We start from the raw sequence: 23,325 nt of genomic DNA, 5'->3' as shown, positions 1-23,325 counted from the left end.
TACTAACAGCTCCTGCTGTCACACATGGATGTCATGACATCAATCATGACATTCACTACAAAACCTGTATTAGCTCCACACATATATGCAACCTGCATATACACAAACAACCAGGTATGTTTTACCAATAATGCAGCCAACATGCAAACACCTTCAATCTCCCCCTTTGGCAAATTTTTGGCTAAAACATCCTGTCACACCATACCGGAGAAAAACTTGCAGCGGATAACCAAAACACAAAAACACAAGCTAATACAAATAAATAGCATACATCACCAGTATGCACACAGTGCTCAGACAAAAACAGACAGACAGCCACAAGCACAAACAGATCAACACAAAGATAAGCAAATAGAATTGTTGATCACACACAACCACCATTCTTATTGTTTTGGGGTGACACATAATACTTCTTCCCCTGTTTGGCCACAAATGTTTCCAAAACCAAAAGAAAACTCCTCGCTCAACGAGTTTAAATAAGTCCAACAATTTAAATAAAACAGACGGAACTAAATGCAAAAGAACAAATCAAACAAAACAAAAATAAACACACTAGACTCTAGTTGCAATTACTGCTCAGAGTCAGATCCAGCTGAGGTGTCTGAAGAACATTCTTTCTCAGAGTCATCAGCAGGACTAGCACTTTCTTCTTCCAATTCTTGATCATCTTTATCTTCCATCTCTCTAGTATCTGCAAACTCCTCATTCTCATCCATTTCCAAAGTACGTATCATTTGTTCAAGAGACATTTTTCTAGATTCCAGTTCTTTGCAAGTCTCTTTTAGTATTGCTATGACTTCAGCTTTACTAACTGATGCTCCAGATTTGGAAGTTTCAGCTGATGTCATGACAATGTCTGGAACATGCTTTCCCTGAAACAGTTTATAATGGAAAGCCAAGGGACTTTCTCTTTTGCACACTACATCATGTTCATTGAGAATGTTTGAATATTGATCCAGAATTATACCACTCAAGAGGGATGGAAAGGCGATTGGACCCTTAATACTGAAGCTTCCAGCATGCTTCATGGTTTGGTTAAAAATATATGCTCCATAATCAAACTTTGCCTTTGTTCCTACAACATACAGAAATCTACCAAGCATAGTGGAGATAGTGGACTTGTGATTTTTTGGAACCCAATTAGCTGCTCCTATTCTGTGAAGCATTGCATACTTGATGCTTAGCTTACTTGCAGTTAGCTTCTCTTTCATGGGCCAGCTTTTTACCTGCTTGGCTGTGATCACTTGACAGACTTGGTTGTTCGTTACCTCCAGCTCGATTTGAGCTTCATCTATTCTTCCCAAGAATTTATTAATCACAGAAGGAGAGAACGATACACACTTACCTCTTACAAGCACCTTTCTATAGTCTGCACTTCTGCTATTGCCACAATCTTCAGATAGGTTTACCACAAATTCTTTGACCAGCTTCTCATAACATTTGGGAAGATTGCTCACAATTTTTAGCAGTCCAGCTTCTTGAATCAGCTCTAAGACCTCCTTGTTTTCAAGAGAATTTGGAGCCAATTCCCTTTCAACAGCCAATCTCTTTTGGAGAACATATTTCCATCTGCTGACACTAGAGGCATAGTGGAAAGACACATTATCAATGGGAACTTCAGGGATGCTAGTAGCAAGCTTACTGGTTGTAGGCTTCTTCCTTGATGGAATGTCAGGCACATTAGCTTCAACATCAGATTCAGGTTCAACAATTTCCCGCTCTTTTCTTTTCTTTTCTTTGGAATGACACTGCTGCAAGATTTTGAAGGACCAACCCCTTTACTCTTGGTAACAGCTTTGCTCTTGACAGGACCTGCAGAAGTACTCTTCTTCCTGACAGTGTCTTTGGCAGGGTTGTTCACTTGAGTGCTCCCCTTTGGTGATCCTTGAACAACAACTTTGCCTTTTCTTCTTGTCATTAGCCTGTTGGCTACACTCGGATTCAAGGAGGTAAGTAATTCGTCGTCAGAGTACTCATCTAAGTCTACCACATTAGTATCAATTTCAGTATTGGCCTTAGGATGCTCATTATTGTCAATGTCATTGACATCCTCGGTGACATTGGTATTCTTAGTAACCCCTTGTTCATCCTTGTTGATTTCTAGGTCAATATCAACGGTGTGAACAGCCTCAACCTTACTGGTGCTATTGAGGGGATCAACCATTATGGTTTGAAGAGGAATAGATATTCTAGGAACTTGATGATTCTCCTTCAGAATACGATTAACAATCCTGGTAATTGCGCTATCGACATACTTGGATCCTTCTTTAGTAAGTTCCTTCATGGTAGCAGATGCTGAGGATTTGGTACCCTTGTTGTGAATACCCTCCTTGGGTCGTTTTGCATGAGTCATTTTAGGCTTTGTGGCCTTTACTTCGTCACTGCTAATCCTCCTTAAAGGGACAACCTTAAGGACCCTATTAGGGTTAGAGGACTCTTCCGGTGTTGCTGAGTCTGAAATGGGAGATTCATCATTCGATTGCTGAGACATTCTGAACCTTAGAGAACCAGAACTTGTTTCACACTTGTGAGAGCAATAGAAGTAGATCAATCTCATAGAGTAGCTAGCAGAACTACTAGGAAGGTTTGCCGTTTTTAGAATATTAGGGGATCGAGGGAGCTTTATATGCACACTGAGTGAGGGAAATTTCAAAACATGGATTTTGACAAAGCCCAAATAGTATTCCCTCACGTTGGTTAATTGCTATAATAAGTTTTGGTAGCAGATACCCAACATACCCTTTTTTGTCACATTGTCTTTAGATGTTGTTGCAACATTCTCTATGACATTGCTTTCAGACAGTCCTTTAGGATCATTGCTCACATTTGACTTTTCCAGTTTTCTTTCCCGATCTGTAATGTCCATCACAAGGCTTACTCTTTCTTCTAGCAGAAATATATTGATACTTTTGTACTCCCTTACTTTTGCACACAGTTTCTCATTCACTACACATGTCTCAGGAAAGCCAGTAGACAGATCAATTTTGGTGAGTTCTCTAACATAGGATTCTTCATCAAATTCATCAGACTCATCAGATTCATGTCGATAAGCTTTTAATTCGTCTTTGATCATGGAGTAGTCAGAGGGGTGGACAGGTGTGTCAGGCTTCCATAGATAGCAATTATCCTTAGATCTAAATCCCTTCATGACTTCCTCATTTGCTTCATTAGTGATGATGCATTCATCTTTGGTGAACCTAGCATTAAATCCTTCACCACATAACTGACTGATGCTTATAAGGTTTATAGCCAGTCCTCGCACAAGTAGAACATTGTTTAGATTGGGGATACCCACCCCTTATGTCTTTCCAACACCTTTGACTTCTTTTATTTCTCCATCACCCAGGGTTACATAGTTGTTTCCCTATAGTTTGAAATCTACTAGAGAGCTCTTCCTCCCGGTCATATGATTTGAACAACCACTGCCAAGGTACCAATCTTCTTTTGTTGGTCTCCTTAGAAAAGTGTGTGCTACTAGAGCAACATTCTTATCTGCCCATCGTTGCTTTCTTTTGTAAGTATTATGATCAAGTTTGACTTGTTGAGTTTGGTCTGGATATCCAAATAGTCTGAAACAGAACGGCTTTATGTGACCAAACCTTCCACAGTGATGACACCTCCATTTCTGGAACCTTTTCTTTGAGCGCCTCCTTCTTATGTTTCCTTGATGTTGTGACATTTGGATTGACATATGGTTAGTCACACACGTCTTGGATTCTATCCTCTTGAGTCCAGAGATTAATTCCTCTTTAGCCACAAATCCTGTTAGAACAAGAATTGTTCTGATCAATATTCTTAGTTTTGATGATAACATTATATATAAATTTTGTATAAGACAATGTGGTACTCTAATCCTATGCATTTTCCATTTCAGGAAATATATATAGAGTATGCATAATTCAGCACAAGAAGCACTGACTCAGAAGGTTCAAGTATGCAACATCAGAACATGCTCTCGCAAGACATCAGAAGATGGTCAAGCAGAATCAGAACATGGTCTATTGAAGCATCATAAGAACTTGAGATCAGAAGTAGAAGCACTGAAGTTCTTATGGTATCACGCTAGAAGCACTTCAAAGTCAGAAGACAAGAAGATGCTCTGCACCAAGCTGTTTGACTCTGATTAATTCAAACGTTGTATCTACAAACATCAGATCAAAAGCAAGTACAAGATGGCAGGCTACGCTGACTAACAAAAGGAACGTTAGAAGCTATTAAAGGCAAATTCAGTTAAAGCAGGAAAAGCAAGGCTCGAGGTAGTTGACAAAAGAGCGAAACATTAAATGCAATGCTGTACGGATCATGCAACGCATTAAATGCTCCCAACAGTCATCTTCTCAAAACGCCTATAAATAGTGAAGTTCTGATCAGAAGCAAGGTTACAACACTTTATTACGAACAACTCTTGCAAACTTGCTGAAACGCTGTTGAATAAAACTTCATCTTCAACCTCACTTCATTTGTAATATCTTAGTGAAATTTAAGCTTAGAACTTAAGAGAAATATCACAGTTGTGATTATAGCTTATTAAGAAGCATTGTAATACTCTTGTAAGAATTTGTTTACATTAATTTGTAAAAGGTTCCTAGAGTGATCAAGGTGTGATCAGAATACTCTAGAAGACTTAGAGGGTATCTAAGTGGAAAACCATTGTAATCAAGGTTGATTAGTGGATTAAATCCTCAGGTGAGGTAAATCACTCTAAGGGGGTGGACTGGAGTAGTTTCGTTAACAACAAACCAGGATAAAAATCTTTGTGCAATTGTTTTTATCTTAAGAGTTTTTAAAGTCAAACTTATTCAAACTCCCCCTTTCAAAGTGTTTTTCTATCCTTCAAATCCCACTCCAAACATGTTTCCTGATCTTTGTCCAGATTCCATAATTTCTTCTAGAGTATCAGATCCATTGTTCAGCATTTTGAATGACTTGGTCATTCGATCAAGTTTGTGATTCAACATGCTTACTTCACTACTGAGGGAGTCTATGGTTGCAAGATGTTTAATCTTCTCAGTTTCTAGTTCTCTTATGATCACCTCTTACTTCTCCACTTGTTTGCAGACGTCAGTATTCTCCCACACAACTTCTTGTACGAGGCATCTAGTTCATCAAAGGTTAGCTCATCATCACTGGACTCATCATCAGATTCATAGATTCTTGTTGAAACTGTGACATGCTTTGCAGTTTCTTTTTCTGAATCTGGGTCTTTGTCAGACCAAGTAACAGTCAGTCCTTTCTTTTGCTTCTTATGGTAGGTAGGACATTCAACTCTAATGTGTCAGAATCCTTCACATCCATGACATTGAACCCCTTTCCCTAGATAGGGCTTCTACTCATCTTTGAACCTTTTGCTTGAGTCATATGTCTGACTGATGTCATAGGAAGTGTTCTTGACATTGGGTCTGGACTTCTGATCAACCCTTTTAATAAGTCTGTCGAATTGCTTTCAAAGCATGGCTATGGCGTCTGATAAATTCTCATCACTTACACCATTGCTTTCTTTTGAATTATCATCTGTGTTGGTGACAAATGCAATGCTTTTGTTCTTCTTTTCAACAGGCTCACAGATGCTTGACTCAAAGGTTTGGAGAGAACCAAGAAGTTTGTCCAGCTTCATGTTGCTGATGTCTTGAGCTTCCTCTATGGCAGTTACCTTCATATCAAATCTCTTAGGCAGTGATCTGAGGATCTTCCTTACCAGTTTTTCTTCAGTCATTTTCTCACCTAAGGCTGCAGAGTTGTTTGAAATCTCTCGGACATTCATGTAAAACTCATAAATGGTTTCATCCTCTTTCATCTTGAGATTTTCAAACTTATTGGTAAGTATTTGAAGTCTCGACATCTTTCCTTGGACGTGCCTTCATGTGCTGTTTTGAGAATATCTCAAGCTTCTTTAGCCAGCTCACAGTGTTGTACAAGTCTGAAGATGTTTTTGTCAATACCATTGAACAGTGCACTTAGGGCCTTGGAATTTCCCAATGCTAACTCTTCTTCAGATTTGCTCCATTGAGTTTCAGGAATTAGAACAGTGGTTCCATATTCCAGAATTTTCTCAGGATGTTTCCATCCACTTTCAATAGCTCTCCAGGCGTTGTTATCCACTGAATTAATGACAGCTACCATACGAGGTTTCCAGTAGTCATAGTTAGAGCCATCAAGGATAAGTGGTCTGTTTCCAAACACTAACAGTTCCTTCTCCATAGTACCAGAATTTTGTTATCCCTAAATCTCACCCAGATGTAAACAGGTAGGGTGCCTGCTCTGATGCCAATTGAAAATTCCAGTAACACACGCTCGATGTAAAACTGGATGTTGTGACATCCACAGTTACGCAGCACAGACAGTAATAACAAAACATCATAAAACAGTAAAGAACACACAGAATTGTTTACGCAATTCGGTTCAAACAACCTACTCTAGGGGCTACCAAGCCAGGGATGAAGTCCACTATCAATAGTATCAATTTAAAGCTAAACTCCCCCGTTTACAACTTCTCACTTAATCACTACCCAATGACCCTTCTACCTAGGTTCTACCTAGATATGGAATATCTCCATTCCACTCCCCCTCAATCACATCAGTGATTACACATAAACAATAAACAATTACAGATAGAAGACACACTTCAAAAACACACCTTGATCTGCTTAAAAGCTTCAATCAAGAGACACACACTCGTGCTTAAAAGCTTAGAGTGACACAACAAAAACACAAACTAATTCCAACGCAATCATCAAAGATAATAGCGTGGATCACACGAGACAGTTACAAAACAGTAGTTCTTCACAATACACAATCTTCTGTCTGCGTTCCAAATTAGGATTGCAGTTCTTTTTATATGCAGTCTTGGGCCTTGGGCTTTTTAAGAAACACATTAGGGTTAACAAAGTTAATCTAAATCACACGCCAACTGTCTGTTACACAATGTGCTGTCAGTAGGATCTTCTGAACGAAATTTGCAGCACTCAATAAAAAGTTTCCTAAACAGATAAAAGTGATAAATCAGGAAACACAATTAATAAATACTAACAGCTCCTGGTGTTACACATGGATGTCATGACATCGATCATGACATTCACTACAGAACCTGTATTAGCTCCACACATATATGCAACCTGCATATACACAAACAACCAGGTATGTTTTACCAATAATGCAGCCAACATGCAAACACCTTCACCTATGCTTGTCACAATTTGACAAACATAACCTAGACTCTAGACCTTACTCATATCCGAAAGAAGAATATGAGAGACTCAAAAAAAATGAAACGACAAAGACTCTAGAAACATGAGAAATTTAAACAGCATACCTTTACTTTAACAAATTTCTTGATCAAGAGATGTTGTTTGAAAAGGAACTGCATGAGGTGGATATGTGCATAGTTTGGAACATGCACTTTATCAGAACAAGTGATACACACCATCAATACATGTTTTTAGATGATAATCCAAAGAATGATCCTTGCTGGTTTTCAAGGATAAAACATGTCTTGAGTTATGTTCTGACATCTTGAATGACATTGTTCTTCTGGCTTAAAGATTAGTCTTTGAGAGACTTTCCATTAGATTAGAAGCAGAATAACATTGTCCTTGCTGATCTTTATACTCTCTTACCCCCCCTGAGATATACAAATTGAGGATATCTTTGATGTTTGTCCTTGAAGCACCCTTCATTTGGAATTTGCCACAATTTCCAAGTTTGGAATCTTCAGTTTGCTTGCTACACAAGATTCAGATTGCCACACTCTGCAACTTGAAGTAGAAGAAACTATAATTGTATAACCATAAAACAATCTTCAGCAGATAAGCCTGAGCCTTATCTCTCTGGTGTCTTCAAAAGTAGTGATGATGTATATTCATGTAGATCTTTTCTTCATCACTTAATTCTTCTCTTCATACGGATATTGCAAATATCCAGTTCCCATCAAGATATTTAATAGAATCAGTATGCTTTCAACAGATACCATTGCCAAACTTCCTGAACTTGTGAGGATAACAGTGAACAATAACATTTAGTTCACACTAGACCTTGAATACACAACTGGAAGGGCTTCTCATCTAATAGGTACTATGTCTCCCGTCAAAGTACTTATTAGTTACTCAGTAAGATTTACTACTCATACTAGTTTATCTTGACCGATTTCTTCTTCTCAGTCTTGCATCCAGGTTCTTCACCTAATAAGTACTAAGTCTCCTATCAAAGTAATTATCAGTTAGTCAGTTAGAATTTACTACTCATACTAGAATATTCTGACTGATCACCTCCTTTCTTTACTGTTGGCAATAACCACAAAAAACTGAAGACCTTGAGATGATGTTGTAACATCTTATATAACATCAAATTTCATGGTTTTTGGTTAACATCTCTAACATCGAATTCATAACACTTGGGGTGGAAACAATAGAGTGTAATTATCAGCAGCATCTAGACATATCAAGGAATAGAATAGCCAACATCTCAATAAACTTTTCTTCAGACTTTCATTCTGATTTTGAGATGATGGATGCCATAGTCTGTACCTATAGAGAAGATTCCCTCATTTAGGTTTCTGGAACAGACTTAGTTATGACATAACACTGAAATAGTCAGATTCTTATGAGCCATCTGACTTCCTTTATTCTAAATAACACTACCCTTTCTGGATAACAACTAGGGAAGTCAACATTTGTGACCATATTTCACTGTGGTTGAGACACAATATTCAACTCCAACAACTTCTCTATGGTTATGAATGAAAATCCACATATCTGGTTCCTTTGATTAGAAGAAGATACCAGATTTAAGCTCATCTTGATTTAAACATAAAGGGTAAAAAAGAATACCTTCACGAGTCTTCTTTAGCATTGAGCTTTTACTTCTAATCTCCCATAAAATAAGATTTGGAGTAGAAGTACATGTTGATCGTGTCTTGATCAACTTATAATCAGATGTCTCCTCTTCCAGATCAGGAGTAGGTTCCAAACCAATGTTCTCACACTACACTACTTTAGCACTAGAACATCTGTTCTTCAACTGGTAGCTGCATAGCAGTACTAATGTCCCAACATCCGGTAGTTTATCTATTCCTCCTTCTAGGAACACTCCAGCCTTGAAAACTCTTCCAGGTTCACACTTGCAGATAATTATGAATATCATTGATCATTTGACATTCATCAGCTCTAATACACCATGCCATTATGAGTGGACTTGAGAGATTACTCAAGTATCTTTGACACTTTAATTATAGCTATAAGGTTCTGCCATACATTTTGTTGAATATAAATAACCCTAGGATCTTTCTTTTACAATAGGGGTTGCACCAGTGGCTATGCAGCGGAAAATAGCCATACTTCAACAGAACTTACACAATGCTTACTCCATGAACCAATTGTAAGCATGACATTCAAGGATTGAATGTAACTCAACCCTGCAAAATGCTTGCTTCTGCACCAAGCAACAGACTAGACCTAACCAAATTGCTGACCTGGTAAAACCACATAGGCACAGAGGATACCTTATCAACATCTTCACTCCCGCATGAAGGTTTTGATACCTTTTGTAACACCCCGAGTCTACCCCGCAATTTATATAACAATCAGAGTAATTAAAGATACGAAAATATGCATATTCCAAGTGTCACATTTGATCAACATAAGAAAACATAACATAATTCATCAAAGCTCATATAATGGATACGTAAGAATAGTCATGGGGGAATACAAAGTATCATAACAACTATGCAAAACATCGCATAATGTAGCAGCGGAACACATACATCATAACATCTCAACATAATGAGAACTTGCCAACATGGCTTCCATGAAATATCGTGTCATCATACGAGTTAATATCAAAATTTAACAAATACAAGGTAACATAAAGCAACACAAACGGCGAAACCCCCAAGGTGCTACGTATCAGAGCATAAGACACACCGACGCGAACAATAAGCTAATGTCTACTCATCATCAGTACCTTCAAGTTACCACCAAAGCGGTAACATACAGCAGAAGGGGTGAGATACCATTCACGATAAAGAAACATATGATAATACTTATAGCGGAAAAATAAGAATCATACACATTCACCACTTCTCAACATATGCATTTTTGCAACAATCATATATATTATCAATTATCCAAGCTATATAGTATTCAAGCAACATAGCATTCAAACATCATGGTATTCAAGTAACATAGAATTCATACCCTCATTCACATCATATAACAAATGCACCATATTCATCATCGCATAATACAAAAATATGACTCAATATGTAACTCGACATAATGCACATGCATGTGGTACCATTTGGAGTAAAACTCCCACTTTGCTTTTGCCATTAGGGCCACTTCGCATTTGCCATCTTCAGGCCATCGTAACATTTGCCATTAAGGCCACTTCACATTTATGCAATGGATGAGACTCAATGATGCAACATCCATATTCACGTCATTTATCACATAACAACTAAACATCATCAATTCAATGTCGCAATTTAATGACAACCACAATATCATTACTGTTCAAAGCAATGAATCACTTCGCAATCACGTCACTTGTCATATCAAAGCACAACAATATCACTTCACATTACATAAAACCATCAAGGAAGAAATACAATTTTCAAGATGTTGTCAAGGGCTATTTGATTATATATCATCATATAGGAATTAATTTCAGCTTTACATAGGTTCAAACGACATGTAAAACGGTTCTACGAATCAAAAGTTACACATATTTGAATTTTTCCCAAATCTGCCTTCAGTTCGCGGCGCCATCCATGTTCGTGGCGCCATGACAGAAGTTATGTTATTCGCGGGGCGAACCGAACGAAAATCAAAATTTCAGTTTGTTATACCCCAAATTTTGCCCGCATATTTTTTCAAAGAAAGAAGACAACAGACTTCTGTCTAAAAATTGGGAGTTTCATATAATCTTGGATATTTATTCCATAAATATCCTGATTTATGAATACTTGGTTTTTAGAATTTTTCTTATACGGTATTTTGGCTCGCTGTTGAATTTATTCTTACACAAACGCCAAGTACTGTTTATTACTTCACACACGCTGTTTATTTGAGATTTATTTGCAGATAAATAGTACTGACGCAATTAACACAACAAAAAAAAACAACAAAAAGAAAAATTAACTTTGACTGTTGAATTTTCACATTAATAGTCAGTTGACAGTCAAACCCGCTGACAGTGCAATTCTCCGTGTTTTGTACCATCAATCAAATCAATATTTTGCATTTCAAAATTCCAAGATTTTTGTTCTAGAAGTCTTCTGAATATCACATGATTAGAAGAGACTCAACACTGCACAAAAATCAGGTACGCTTAATTGTCTCCTACACGAACAATCCCTAACTAGGGTTTCTTGTTTTTTTCAGGAGAACAAGTTTTTGAGACCTCAAATGGATTTCATGGACCTCCATATATCTCAAAGTACCACCATACAAATTTTCAAACTTCAATTCGCTCAGACGCACAGTCAACAGCTCAAATAGTCAAAAGATGACCCGTTTGACCAAAAAAGTCAACAGACAGTCAAAAATGAAATATTTTGTCAACATCCATATTTTGTCAAAATATTCATCATTTGATAATTGGTTGATCATAATTCATCAAGGAAAGATCAAAAATCAACAAAACCCTAAGTTTCAAAATTAGGGTTTTCTCCTAAAAAGTCAACTGAACTTTGACTGGTCATAACTCTGTCATCCTTCATCCAAAAAATTCAAACCAAAGCTCATTTTGAAGTAAATTCAAATATATTTCAAATGCAATTGGTCCCATGGTCATTAGATTCACCATTTGAAAATATGAACCAAGACATTACAGGTCATTTTCAAAGTCAACAAAAAGTCACTTTTTTCAGAAGGACACACAAGGAGCATGGAAAATAATTTTTATATGAGACCAAAGACATTGGTTAGAGGACTCTCTGTGGTTTCTAAAAAGTACAAGAACTACTTCATGTGATAAAAATTGAGGGATTTATGCCTTGTTGAAGTTGGCCATTTTTTGGAAAAATGCATGAAATCAACATTGATCAAAAATGTTTTTTTTTTCAAAAGGGGCCAAGTTTTCATGATCCAAACATGTTCCCCATAATGTGAAGGGCCTCCCACGACCAAGCCAAGGCCCATAGCATTTTTGTTTCTTTTTTGGTTTAATTTTATCACATTTAAAGTTAAATTGAAAAAGAAATGATGCAAGATTCTTATCCAAAGCTTTGTCCCTTGCATGAGTCATCAAGATAGCTTATTTTCTGCAACAAAGGGAAGTACAAAGTTGGCTTGGAGCAAGAGAAGTGAAGAAGAGCAAGCTTTGGTCAAAATTTCAAAGATTTTTAATATTTAAAAATAAAAAATTCAACAAAAGCAATCCATGCTTCTTGGCTTAGATTTTAAGCACATCTTAGCTTATAAATGAAGTAGTGTGCTTCATCAATGTAACACACACGAAATATAGAAAGGAAATAGCATAAACTCACTTCATATTTCAAAGAAAAATCAAAGAAACTTTAAATTTTCGAATTTAAATTTGTAGCTAGTTTCAAAACAAACTAAGTCCATAAATCATCTCCTGGGACTTGTTTGAGTAAGTTTAGATCAATAGCCAAGTTCATAAGGGTCTGAAACACGAGCTCTCCCACTCTCCGATTTGGTAAACTTTCATTAATTTCAAACTCTCCATTTATGCGTTGTTATCATGTCTAACGGTTATGGTTGAGTTTATAATGATCATTAGACCAGGTTTGAACCCTAGCATGAGAGTTCTAACGTCCAGAACATAGGTTGCCATTGTCAACCGTGTGTTCATGTTCTTTTTCGAATCTCTTGAACCAGGCACTTCCAGTCCAAACTAACCTCACTAATGGATTCCCAGACCTCGATTTAGGGGGGTAGGGTCTTCCTTTGGTATTTATCTAACGTATTTTTGCAGTTGGAAGATGCCCTAGCCGGAGAAGATGACCGGAATCACTGTTCCGGCGGTCAACAGATCCAGGCGTGGTTGACTGATTCACGTGGCTCTTTCCAATCGTTTCATTGGCCAGTCAACAAGTCCAGGTCTTGCGTGGCGGAGGGAAGAGCTATGATTGGTTCGTTTGAATGAAGCTGGGTCCCACTTCACTTAAGTTCAGAAAAAACATGGGTTGGGCCTGCACGCGTTTGCTTTTCACACACCCCTCTTGAGCCCAGTTTCCACAAAAACAACTGATTTCAGTTCAATATCCAAACTGCTTAATACACCTCCCTGCATATTTAACTAATAATTTTAATTTTTTGCATTTAATTTAAAATCAACCAATAAAAAACATAAAAAATATTTTCTTTTTACCATTAATTTGATAAAATGCTTAATTAATTTTTTCCATAAAAATATTTTATTTTTCTTAATAATTAAAATATTTTGCTTAATTAATTAGTATATATTTATATATTTGCTTTTTAATTATTTCAACCAATCAAAAAATCATAAAAAATTTGATCTTTATATTAAATTTAGTTTATATATTTTAGACAAATTTTGTACATATTTAGAATATTTTTCTCTTTAAGTTTAAATTATTTGTATAATTATTTAACTTAATGGTTTTCAAAATCAATTTCAAAAAATCCAAAAAAATTAGTTTTATTTTAAAATTAATTGACAAGCATTTTGAACATATTTTAAACTTAATTTTTAGGTTTAAATTTTATTTCCACCTCTTTCTCATTTTAATTAAACTAATCATGCATTAATTCTAATTAAAATCAATCATCAAAAAATCCAAAAAAAGAATATTTCTTTTATCTTATTGCAATTTAAATTCCTAGATCAAGTGTATAGGTTGTCAAATTCATGTAAATAGCGTAGTTTATATTTCCCGCACAACCGATGTAATAGCGTAGATTTACTTTCCGCATTTTACATTTCCGCATTTTAATTTCTGTACATATAAAACTGTGTGTATGTCAAAGATAAAAAATTAAAGCGTTAGGTCACTAACTTCAAAGATAAAATATCTGAAATCAAAACACAATCACACTTGCACCTCTTAGGGTAATCCCTCTTTTACTCTTTTCAAAAATCAAAATCAAATTCTACTGTTTCAAATGCAAAATCGAACTTTCGTTTACATCCGGTGAAAGGAGAATTTTCTAAAGGAAATAGGAAAAGACCATATAACTTAGGGTAGACCTCCTAATTTGCTTGCTCAAATCAAAACAAACAAATGTCTCATATACCGTTGTTTTTCAAAATAAAACTTTCAAAGAAAGACAATACTTGGTATATATCCTAACAAGGATCATTACGAAGTTAACGTTCTTTTTTTCAAAACATCTTTCGAAAGATAAAACACTTTGTATACATCCGCACAAGGATCATTACAAAGTCAATTTACAAAAGTATTTAAAACCACTTACAAGCATGTCAAGGCAAGAGAAAAGTGATTCAAAACAAGTGAGCTAAGCAAATTAAGAGCCCATGGATAACCATGGATACAAAGGGTGCTAATTCCTTCCCTTTGTATAACCAACCCCTTACCCAGAATTTCTTAAAGGTCTTTTTTCTGTTTCTTTTATAAACCTTTCCTTAATTGGATAAAATAAAAGTCGGTGGCGACTCTCTGATTTTCAAAAACACAAAAGCAAAAAAAAGAGAAGTGTCAGTTCGTGTATCTCTCCAGGAGAGGTACGGTAAAAAACCGAGGGCGACAGAACTGGCGACTCTGCTGGGGAACTACTTTCTAAAAACAAAATGTCTTCAAAAGGGGTTACCTTAGAGTATAGATCACTTCGATGTTTTCAATTACTTGTCTTGATTGTTCTATTTTTTCAAAGGTTTGTTTGGGTATTTGCTTGTGTGAAAGATTCTAACCCGAATCTCGAGATACCTTAAGTATGTGACAATAGACCAAGGAAACTGTACGGCATATACCGATACGGTTGATCTGGTAGTCACCGTTAGTGCGATACTTTGGTTTATACTGATGTCCCTTGAAAACGATCAAGGAGTATGTTAGGCTTCCGAAATGTCATTAAACACTAATTTGTCTTAGAACCTTTAGTTGAATTTGACTTGTGGCCTATTAAGTGGCTAGCTTTGAAATTGATCGAAGTTAGTTATCCTCGAGGAATATTTTGATCGGCCGTCCGAGCGCCGTATTGAGATGTTGTCTCCAAGGATCATAGAACCCGAATACTATTCTAGGACAGGTTTTAACCAACTCAACTTCAGTGGGGAGGGTATCACCTATGAACTTCATGCAAGCCTTTAAACCTAAGGCTATTGTTTGATTTGTTTGTGTGTGCCACATGTTTGACATCATGACATCATAAGCATCATAAGCATATCATTTTCTCACTAATCATTTCAAGGATCGAAGAGTTTACCTTTGTTCTGTTATTGCAGGTAATGGCTCCCGCCACCAGAGATTACATCCGGATCAACATTTCAACAATACCATCTGAACTAAAGGACTTAATATCAGAATTTCCCAGGAATGCTCAATTCACCGAAAAGCACGGTCACCTACTCCATTTGGTTACCTCGAAATTTGAAGAAGACATGATACGGGTCATGTTCCAGTTCTTTGATCTCGAACATCATTGTTTTACATTTCCTGATTACCAGTTAGTACCCAATTTGGATGAGTTCTCTGAACTGATTAGGTTACTTGTTCGAGATCAATTACCTTTCATTGGTTTAGAAAGGATTCCAAAACCTGAAATCATTGCTGCTGCCTTACATTTGCGAAAGTCAGAAATTGAGTCCAATTGGGAAACAAAGAGTGGAATCAAGGGTTTGCTTGCTAAGTTCTTAATGGAAAAGGCTCGATTACTACTAAAAAACAAAAGTTACCCAGCTTTTGAGGAGCTTATGGCTCTTTTGATATATGGGTTGGTTTTATTCCCTAATCCCGACCAGTTCATAAGTGTGCACATTATCAACATTTTCTTAACCAGTAACCCGATACCTACCATGCTGGAATTCTATTCCTATGGAACCTTACCTCAGATGGGTGCGTATGTAACACCCGGAATTTAATTATTTATTTAATTAAATTGTATAATGAATTAATTGTTGGAATTAGTCGAAGTTAGAATTTTTGGCATTTTTATAAGAGCCGTAATTGGAATTATATGTTGTTTTGAGCGGTTAAATTGATGGTCGAGAAATTAGTCGGTTTAATCGGAGAATAATATTAGAAATAATATTACGATATAGGACTATGATTTATTTAAGTTGATTTGGTGGTGGGTGATATGAAGAAATGTGGAGGTGTAATATTAAGCCCAAGAGTATTATTGGAATAATAGTAATTATTATTATTATTTGATTTATTGAATTAAAAGAATAAATAATGGAATTAAGGGTTTGTAAGCTGGTTGCAATTTAGATCGTGAAAACAATTTCAGAAAAAGAGGAACAAGGGTTTTGGAAGTTTTGGGAAAACAGATCGTGGAACAAAAGTTGCAGACCAGGAGGAATGAGAGTTTGACGGGAAGAAGATTGAACGGTGGCAAAGACTTGCACTCCATCAGATTTTTAGAGACAATCTCCATATACAAGGTAAGGGTGAGGTTCAATCTCTATAAACGGGTATATGATAAACCGTATGTGGGAGGAGATTTCTTATCATTTTCGGTTGTGTGAATATTGATTTTTATGGTGATAATTGTTTGATTTGCTCCTGTCAAATTTATGTTTGTTGTGGTTGAAATTGTGTGAATCTGAAAATTTATACTGAGATTGAATATTCTTGCTGGAAAATTGTTGTTGAAAAATGTCGAACAATTACTAGAAAGAAAAATAAGAATCTACAGAAAACACACGAAGATGAAGAGATGTGCCGAGGAGCATAGCAATTGACATATAATTAAATAATTATATGTTAATCCAAGTGCCTATTATATACATATATTTTTTTTTGAATTTACTGGTATATATATTAAATTGTATTGGTAAAGTATATATTGAATCGGTACTGTATATGTACCACCATGTTTTGGTAGATGAAGCAATTACATTGTAGAAACTAGTGAATGCATCAAAACCGTTCATATATGGCGTCACTTCTTCACGAGACATATAACGCTACTGTAGCGTCATGATAGCCTATAAATACTGTTGCGTATTAGAAGTAGTTAAATTGAGAATGAGTTTCAAGTTCCTTATACATATTTTGTTTTCATTATAATAATAATAATAATAATAATAATAATAATAATAATAATATTAAATATAATGATTTAATATTATTAGTGTAATGATTTTAAGACTTTGGAGTTAGAGATAAATATTTGGATTATTCGTTCAATTTAGTTATTTTCAATCATATTAGAGTTGTCAATAGGGTTGTTAGAGTTACTTTCGAATTGTTTAGAGTTAAATCTGATAAGTTGTAAAGATTAAAATTGAAGAGATTTGATCCTTTAGAGTTGTTTTATTATTACTTGAGTCAGACCATTAGTCAATTAGGTTCATAAGAGTTACCCTTATAGGTAAGAGTTGTCAGTAGAGTATTTTTGGGCACTTTAGAACTGTAGGGATTATTGTAGAGTTGTTTAGAGTTCCTTGGAAACTCTGGCGAGTTATAATTATATATCGTTATAACTTTTTACAAGTTAATAATGTAGAATGAATTAATAAAAATATTTGTAGAGATGTTTTGATCTTATAAAAATGTGGATTTGCCGGTGAAGTGGAACTATGATGATTTGTCCCGGTTTATGGACATTATTAAGCTGTAGGCATTATAACCCATGTTTATCAAATTGAATTGTCTTTTTTATATGTTGTTATTGTTGAGTTGTTGTTATTATAACTTGTTGTCGATACGTTGATGAAGTTGTAGGCCTATGGCCGATGTTGAATAAGTTGAATCGTCCTGAATTATGGACATGTTTAAGTTGTAGGTCGAATGACCAGTGTTGAGTTAAGTTAATGCAATTGATGTATATTTAAGTTGTTGTTGCATTGTTGTGCATTTGTTGTTGAAGTTGAGGTCGCATGACATACATTGCATGATTAAGTTGGCCACCACGTTGAAAGTTGAAGGCTTATGCCTTGGCCTTAATGGCACCACGTTGAAGGCTTATGCCTTGTTAATGCCTCAATAAACTGGCATTTGTTTAAGTTGGGAGTTCTGCTCCAAATGGTACCACATGCATTTGCATAGTTGAGTCGCATATTGAGTCGCGTGTTAAAGTTATTGTTATTATTCGTTGTTTATTGATTTTCGCTGTGGTGTTGTTGTGAGCTGTTGTTGCCATAAGTTGTTATTGCTGGGAAATGTTTTTGTTATAAGTTGTTGTTGTTTATAGTTGCTGACATGAAGTGGTGAAGTTGTATGATTCTGATCTAATATACTGTTTATCATACGCCTATTTATATTGATTCGATATCTCACCCCTTCTGAATGATGTTTCCCTACCATGGGAAATGGACAGGTACTCAAGATAGCGGTGGAAGTTTGAAGTGATTTATGAAGTCTTTAGTTGCTGTTAGTCGAGTTGGTGTCTTGCTCTGATACGTAGCACTCGGGATGGGATTATGATTGTATTTGTTATTCTCTTGTTGTTGTATTATTATTATAGCTGTTGAAATCCAAGTTGAATAATAAGAATTAACTACTGTTGTTTTAAGTTGTTTTTAAGTTGAATAAAAGTTGACAAATAAAGTTGTGAATGAATTATAATTTTAAAGTTGTAGTGCCGAATGCTATGTATCAAAGATAAATGAAATACATGACCTTTGTTGTTTTATGTTGAAATGTGACATCCTGTTTTATTGTTTGAAATTTTGACACTCAGATTTTATTATAATTACCGGGTAGAAAATGGGGTGTTACATTAGTGGTATCAGAGCAGGTCGGTCCGTCCGGCCAGAGTTGTCTAATGTTGTTTATTCCTCTGTACGCGACAAGTGTGTGAAACACTGTCGGTACTTGTTGCTTTCTGGTTGTTGCAGGTATTAGTTTGAGCGAAGTGGGGGAGAAGCTTTGCTTCTCGAATGTGTTTTAGTTGGAAGTTGCAGAGAGGATTGTTGTTTTGGTATTTTGAAAACTGAAGTCTACGAAAGAATTTGCTTCTCGAGTTATAAAAAATTGGGGAGCGAGGAGTGGTGTTAAGGACTGTTTGAAAAGTGATTAAGTTGAAAAGAACGAGTTTTGGAGCGAAATTTCCGTAAGCAAAACGCAGGAAAATTTCTGAATCGTTATGAAACTTCAAAAATTCATAACTGGAGTTCTGAATGTCCGATTTGAGTCCCGTTTGAAGCGTTGTAAAGCTAACGAGATGAACTTTGTTAGTAAAATAGTGGCAGCAGCTGCAAAAAAAATTATTGGTGGCAGGATGATGTTGGAAAGAAATGAAGTTGTCGGTTTGAGTAGTTATCATGTAAACCATTGACGAAGGAACAATGATTAAGTGTAGGATTATTGTAGACCTTGTTATGGATTATTAGTAAGTGATTATAAGAGTTGTTGCAGCTGTTTAAAGTGCAAAGAGCATATCTTTAAGAATGAGGAGTGCTGACGATGATAGCGTTAAGGAATGTTCTGATATTATCACAGGGTGTGTGGTAGTATGAAGTTGTAAGACGTCAGTGTTAGCAGGTTCAGATGGTTTTGTAAGATATTGAATTATGATGCTTTTGATGGTGTAATTAGAGACGTTGTTGTAGTTGGTAATGATGGTTATACTCCATTATAATTGTCGGCCATCTATTGACAAATTGAGGACTTGATCACCCTTAATCTCTTGTTAATAGTAGACGGAAATTGTATTTGGATGTTATAGACTTATCTTGCTATCTCGATGGTGCGTAAAGTGGTGAATGTTGAGGGAAGTATGAAGCTTGGTCGAAGCTTGTGAATCATATAAGTCGATAGAAACTCTAATAGAACGGTGAATTAAGATGGAGGATCAGAGTCGCGCGGCTAAAGCGTGATGTGCCAGAGTGTTGTGTTTTCTTTTGAATGGTGTCGATTGTAATAGGATGACCTTGTAAGTGTTAGTTGATGATGAGTGGTGTGGCTATTAGTCGAGTTATGCTATTCAGTTGGAATTATAATAATTTAGCCGTTGTTGCAGTAATGTTATTGTTGGTTACCGTAAGTGATGAGTAATACTCGGAGATATTATGAAGCTGATTAAGTTGGTTACCTTGACGTTATTATGTGATTGACCTGACAGGATGATGATGTGGGATTGTATAACCGAGTATAAGTATAATATGGTTGATTGCTACTTAAAAAGTTGATACGTCTGATGAGTTAATAACGGTTAGGCCGCGAAGTACTAGCATGCATGTATTGGATTTGAATATTGTTGAGTTGTTATTACTACACAAGAGTAGTAGTCGAGGTGTTGCCAAACGCAACTGAGGATCAAAGACTAGATATGGGATGAAGTTGAGGTTGGAGTTGGTGGATAGAATTTTCGAGGACGAAAATATTCTAAGTGGGGGAGAGTTGTAACACCCGGAATTTAATTATTTATTTAATTAAATTGTATAATGAATTAATTGTTGGAATTAGTCGAAGTTAGAATTTTTGGCATTTTTATAAGAGCCGTAATTGGAATTATATGTTGTTTTGAGCGGTTAAATTGATGGTCGAGAAATTAGTCGGTTTAATCGGAGAATAATATTAGAAATAATATTACGATATAGGACTATGATTTATTTAAGTTGGTTTGGTGGTGGGTGATATGAAGAAATGTGGAGGTGTAATATTAAGCCCAAGAGTATTATTGGAATAATAGTAATTATTATTATTATTTGATTTATTGAATTAAAAGAATAAATAATGGAATTAAGGGTTTGTAAGCTGGTTGCAATTTAGATCGTGAAAACAATTTCAGAAAAAGAGGAACAAGGGTTTTGGAAGTTTTGGGAAAACAGATCGTGGAACAAAAGTTGCAGACCAGGAGGAATGAGAGTTTGACGGGAAGAAGATTGAACGGTGGCAAAGACTTGCACTCCATCAGATTTTTAGAGACAATCTCCATATACAAGGTAAGGGTGAGGTTCAATCTCTATAAACGGGTATATGATAAACCGTATGTGGGAGGAGATTTCTTATCATTTTCGGTTGTGTAAATATTGATTTTTATGGTGATAATTGTTTGATTTGCTCCTGTCAAATTTATGTTTGTTGTGGTTGAAATTGTGTGAATCTGAAAATTTATACTGAGATTGAATATTCTTGCTGGAAAATTGTTGTTGAAAAATGTCGAACAATTACTAGAAAGAAAAATAAGAATCTACAGAAAACACACGAAGATGAAGAGATGTGCCGAGGAGCATAGCAATTGACATATAATTAAATAATTATATGTTAATCCAAGTGCCTATTATATACATATATTTTTTTTTGAATTTACTGGTATATATATTAAATTGTATTGGTAAAGTATATATTGAATCGGTACTGTATATGTACCACCATGTTTTGGTAGATGAAGCAATTACATTGTAGAAACTAGTGAATGCATCAAAACCGTTCATATATGGCGTCACTTCTTCACGAGACATATAACGCTACTGTAGCGTCATGATAGCCTATAAATACTGTTGCGTATTAGAAGTAGTTAAATTGAGAATGAGTTTCAAGTTCCTTATACATATTTTGTTTTCATTATAATAATAATAATAATAATAATAATAATAATAATAATAATATTAAATATAATGATTTAATATTATTAGTGTAATGATTTTAAGACTTTGGAGTTAGAGATAAATATTTGGATTATTCGTTCAATTTAGTTATTTTCAATCATATTAGAGTTGTCAATAGGGTTGTTAGAGTTACTTTCGAATTGTTTAGAGTTAAATCTGATAAGTTGTAAAGATTAAAATTGAAGAGATTTGATCCTTTAGAGTTGTTTTATTATTACTTGAGTCAGACCATTAGTCAATTAGGTTCATAAGAGTTACCCTTATAGGTAAGAGTTGTCAGTAGAGTATTTTTGGGCACTTTAGAACTGTAGGGATTATTGTAGAGTTGTTTAGAGTTCCTTGGAAACTCTGGCGAGTTATAATTATATATCGTTATAACTTTTTACAAGTTAATAATGTAGAATGAATTAATAAAAATATTTGTAGAGATGTTTTGATCTTATAAAAATGTGGATTTGCCGGTGAAGTGGAACTATGATGATTTGTCCCGGTTTATGGACATTATTAAGCTGTAGGCATTATAACCCATGTTTATCAAATTGAATTGTCTTTTTTATATGTTGTTATTGTTGAGTTGTTGTTATTATAACTTGTTGTCGATACGTTGATGAAGTTGTAGGCCTATGGCCGATGTTGAATAAGTTGAATCGTCCTGAATTATGGACATGTTTAAGTTGTAGGTCGAATGACCAGTGTTGAGTTAAGTTAATGCAATTGATGTATATTTAAGTTGTTGTTGCATTGTTGTGCATTTGTTGTTGAAGTTGAGGTCGCATGACATACATTGCATGATTAAGTTGGCCACCACGTTGAAAGTTGAAGGCTTATGCCTTGGCCTTAATGGCACCACGTTGAAGGCTTATGCCTTGTTAATGCCTCAATAAACTGGCATTTGTTTAAGTTGGGAGTTCTGCTCCAAATGGTACCACATGCATTTGCATAGTTGAGTCGCATATTGAGTCGCGTGTTAAAGTTATTGTTATTATTCGTTGTTTATTGATTTTCGCTGTGGTGTTGTTGTGAGCTGTTGTTGCCATAAGTTGTTATTGCTGGGAAATGTTTTTGTTATAAGTTGTTGTTGTTTATAGTTGCTGACATGAAGTGGTGAAGTTGTATGATTCTGATCTAATATACTGTTTATCATACGCCTATTTATATTGATTCGATATCTCACCCCTTCTGAATGATGTTTCCCTACCATGGGAAATGGACAGGTACTCAAGATAGCGGTGGAAGTTTGAAGTGATTTATGAAGTCTTTAGTTGCTGTTAGTCGAGTTGGTGTCTTGCTCTGATACGTAGCACTCGGGATGGGATTATGATTGTATTTGTTATTCTCTTGTTGTTGTATTATTATTATAGCTGTTGAAATCCAAGTTGAATAATAAGAATTAACTACTGTTGTTTTAAGTTGTTTTTAAGTTGAATAAAAGTTGACAAATAAAGTTGTGAATGAATTATAATTTTAAAGTTGTAGTGCCGAATGCTATGTATCAAAGATAAATGAAATACATGACCTTTGTTGTTTTATGTTGAAATGTGACATCCTGTTTTATTGTTTGAAATTTTGACACTCAGATTTTATTATAATTACCGGGTAGAAAATGGGGTGTTACAGCGTACTCATGCTCAGAAGTTCATCATGCCATATCCCGCTATTCTA

At 35.4% G+C, this 23,325-nt stretch overlaps 1 protein-coding gene across 1 annotated transcript; it reads right to left on the bottom strand.

Moving 5' to 3' along the window:
* Positions 1 to 569: 569 nt before the first annotated feature.
* On the bottom strand, positions 570 to 2,557 carry LOC131642331 (uncharacterized). Its single transcript, XM_058912596.1, has 2 exons — positions 1,793 to 2,557; positions 570 to 1,751 (listed from the first exon to the last, which is right to left on the bottom strand). Exons 1-2 carry the CDS (start codon positions 2,555 to 2,557, stop codon positions 570 to 572), a joined length of 1,947 nt encoding a protein of 648 aa, XP_058768579.1.
* Positions 2,558 to 23,325: the final 20,768 nt, after the last annotated feature.

The sequence above is a fragment of the Vicia villosa genome, unplaced genomic scaffold (assembly GCF_029867415.1).
Source record: "Vicia villosa cultivar HV-30 ecotype Madison, WI unplaced genomic scaffold, Vvil1.0 ctg.004827F_1_1, whole genome shotgun sequence".
Classification (NCBI taxonomy): Eukaryota; Viridiplantae; Streptophyta; class Magnoliopsida; order Fabales; family Fabaceae; genus Vicia; species Vicia villosa.
This window is presented reverse-complemented; position numbering and strand designations above follow the sequence as displayed.

Excerpts from the sequence above, each read along its gene's own strand:
- LOC131642331 (XM_058912596.1), bottom strand. The coding sequence starts at position 2,557 with ATGAGATTGATCTACTTCTATTGCTCTCACAAGTGTGAAACAAGTTCT. Across the intron at positions 1,752-1,792 it reads GTCCTGTCAAGAGCAAAGCT|CAGTGTCATTCCAAAGAAAA; the intron begins GTTACCAAGAGT and ends AAAATCTTGCAG.